Here is a 2,403-nt window from a genome sequence, read left to right as displayed (position 1 = left end):
GAGATCTTCTTGTTCCACAGAAACACTTGAACCCTCCTCCTTCCTCTCGGCAGCGCAGTTTAGAGGCCCTGTGGTTTCTCTGAAGCAGTTCTACGAAAAAAAAGACAGAAAGAAAAAAGGAAAGTCCTGTAAGTTTCAGGTTCGAAGCTGAAATATGAATCACAGAGTTTATTAAAGCGATGAACGGGAAAGAATGAAACATGTCAAAGCTGTGGGCACCTGAATATTATTAGTTTTAAACCTTCATGAAATTTGTTTTAGTGTTTGTCGCTTAGTCTTTGAGGAAATTATCATGACCTGAATGAACCAACCTCAACATGTAAAATGTAGGACATTTATGTAAGCTGTTATTCTGGCCTGTATATGATTTGCACCATATAACAAAATTTAAACTTTTAGTTATTTGATTAACTTCTCATGCACAGAAATGCAGCTTTGCTACACAAACAACACAGAAATGACAGCTGTGAGAGTAGACTTTATATATCTTTATATCTTTCTTGTGTAAATGGAAATTTGTCTGTGTTGTTGAGCAAATTCTTAACGCTAGTGTGTATTTCACGCACATGGAGAGTTTTTTTTTACTCGCTGGTGCACTGTTACACGCAAACTACAGGGTGCCCTTTTGGGATTTAACTAGTTGAACATGTCAGTGTGTTAATAAAGTTAACTTGAAAAAAACAGCCGATTTGGCCAAGGAAAGTGAAATGCAAAAAACTGCGACCATTTTGCGCATGCTGCTCCCGCTATCGTCCAGTAGCCAAATTGGTCTTTCGGCGTGTCAAAGGAGCGGAAGAAAAGTGACGGACATGCGCTGCTGTGCTGCAGCCATGCTTCATTCAAAGTGCCACCTGATCGAAACCAGTGAAAGCCCTGCTGTCACTCAGCGAGAATTGTGAGACTGGGAGGATTTAAACGCAGTGTTTTGCTTTTCATTCCTTTTCTCCCTCATGGACGTCCGTGTGACGGTCGTCCGCACACATGAATGCAAAGGGGGGCAGTTTTACCTCAGGAAGCCAAAGACGGTGATCAGGTGAGTTCATGTCATTCTTCGATTCGACAACTTTTCAGTCTTTCTCTACCCGCACACATGTGGAACAGCTTGTTGTTAAATGAAGCCTTTTAAACGTGAGCACTTAGAAAGCAAGCGTCCTCTGACGTCTTCGTGTATCCTGGGTTAGAATGAGCGCTTTTCCCTTGATGTCCCTGAATGCATCAACGTGCAGAGTCTCAGAGGCATTTCGACAGCTTTTGAGTTTCCTGGTTGTAAAACTGCTGCTGAAGACAGTTTATTACAGGTTAGTTCATCTTGCGCAGTGTTAGTTAAACATTTCGATCATTATGAGTAAGAATTAAACCTGCAGTGACCGCTGACGGACACTAGAGGGCAGTCAGTCATTTCACATTTACAGAAATACACAGGTTGAAACCAAATCATCTATAGTAGAATAATAGAAACCCCCAAAAAACAAAAGCAAAATTAATATATAATAAACACTAATAAACAATATAAACACTTCATGGATGATCTCACTTCCTCTAGGCTACTCAAACAGGGGAGAGAGATCAGGGCAGTGCTGCGGTGTGCAGGAGGATATGCCGGGGTAGTGATGATGAGCAGGCGAGCAGAGATGGTTGAGGTTAACAGCATAGACTGCAATATGTTTTTGTGGTTGGAATCCTCAGTAAACAAACAGCTCCACGCCCTGCCACTAGCGTGTGATCTAAGGCGAGATAAACAGTGTGTGCAGCTTCAGCGCTAAACCCCGCTGAGACAGCTGATGCAGCTTTCCAGCCCACGTCTCCGTGAACCTTACAGTGTGCGCGCTGCGAGTTCGACCAAATGATGAATAACACAGTCCGGTTCTGTTGGGCTACAGTGAGACGTTAGACATACAATAGATCAGCACAGTTTTTATAGTTAGATGTAACTGATGTATGGAGTGATTTTAAATTCCCACTGTACAAAAACAAACAAATAAAAAACAGACAAAAAAAGAGTGATCACCGTCGCACAGAGAGTAAAGACTGTGTAAAACTGGGGCGTGTCCTAAACGCAGCAGACCGCCCTTGACTCCTTGGCAAAACAAATGTACACATATCCAGTTTCCAGCAACTTCAGGGTGGTCGGTTGTGAGTTGTTCTGCAGAAATGTCTCACATTCTTCTTCTTCTTCTTCTGACTTTCGAGACAGCGGCATCAGAAGGTGAGTAGCCAAACAAGCGGAGGAGTTGGCAGTCTGCCAAACGCTGTGACTCACGATTTTTAGGGAAGTTTTTTTTTTTTAGGAAACACGCCCAAGTTAACCAGTGATAACAGTCAAAGTTTAATGTGATCAGCTGCTGCTCGATATAACATGATGTCATCGTAATATTCTGCACAAGATAAGCAAACAAACAATCC

General features: G+C 42.4%; 1 protein-coding gene across 3 annotated transcripts in view; it reads left to right on the top strand.

Annotated features, from left to right (window-relative positions):
- The first annotated feature begins 827 nt into the window (after positions 1-827).
- The window catches only part of LOC102301637 (coxsackievirus and adenovirus receptor homolog), a 10,178-nt gene continuing 8,602 nt past the window's right edge, over positions 828-2,403 (top strand). For 2 of the 3 annotated variants that reach the window (XM_042216589.1, XM_042216588.1), the window contains exon 1: positions 2,037-2,206. In XM_042216589.1, the coding sequence (XP_042072523.1) occupies positions 2,152-2,206 (55 nt within the window). In that variant the 5' untranslated portion in view covers positions 2,037-2,151. Of the gene's footprint in view, positions 1,034-2,036; positions 2,207-2,403 lie in introns of those variants that run through there. The other variant, XR_006053503.1, reaches the window with a different exon arrangement.

The sequence above is a fragment of the Haplochromis burtoni genome, unplaced genomic scaffold (genome assembly GCF_018398535.1).
Source record: "Haplochromis burtoni strain Fernald_Lab_line unplaced genomic scaffold, NCSU_Asbu1 Contig_1126, whole genome shotgun sequence".
In the NCBI taxonomy this organism is placed as follows: Eukaryota; Metazoa; Chordata; class Actinopteri; order Cichliformes; family Cichlidae; genus Haplochromis; species Haplochromis burtoni.
Note: the sequence above shows the minus strand (reverse complement) of the source record. Positions and strands in the feature narration are given on the sequence as shown.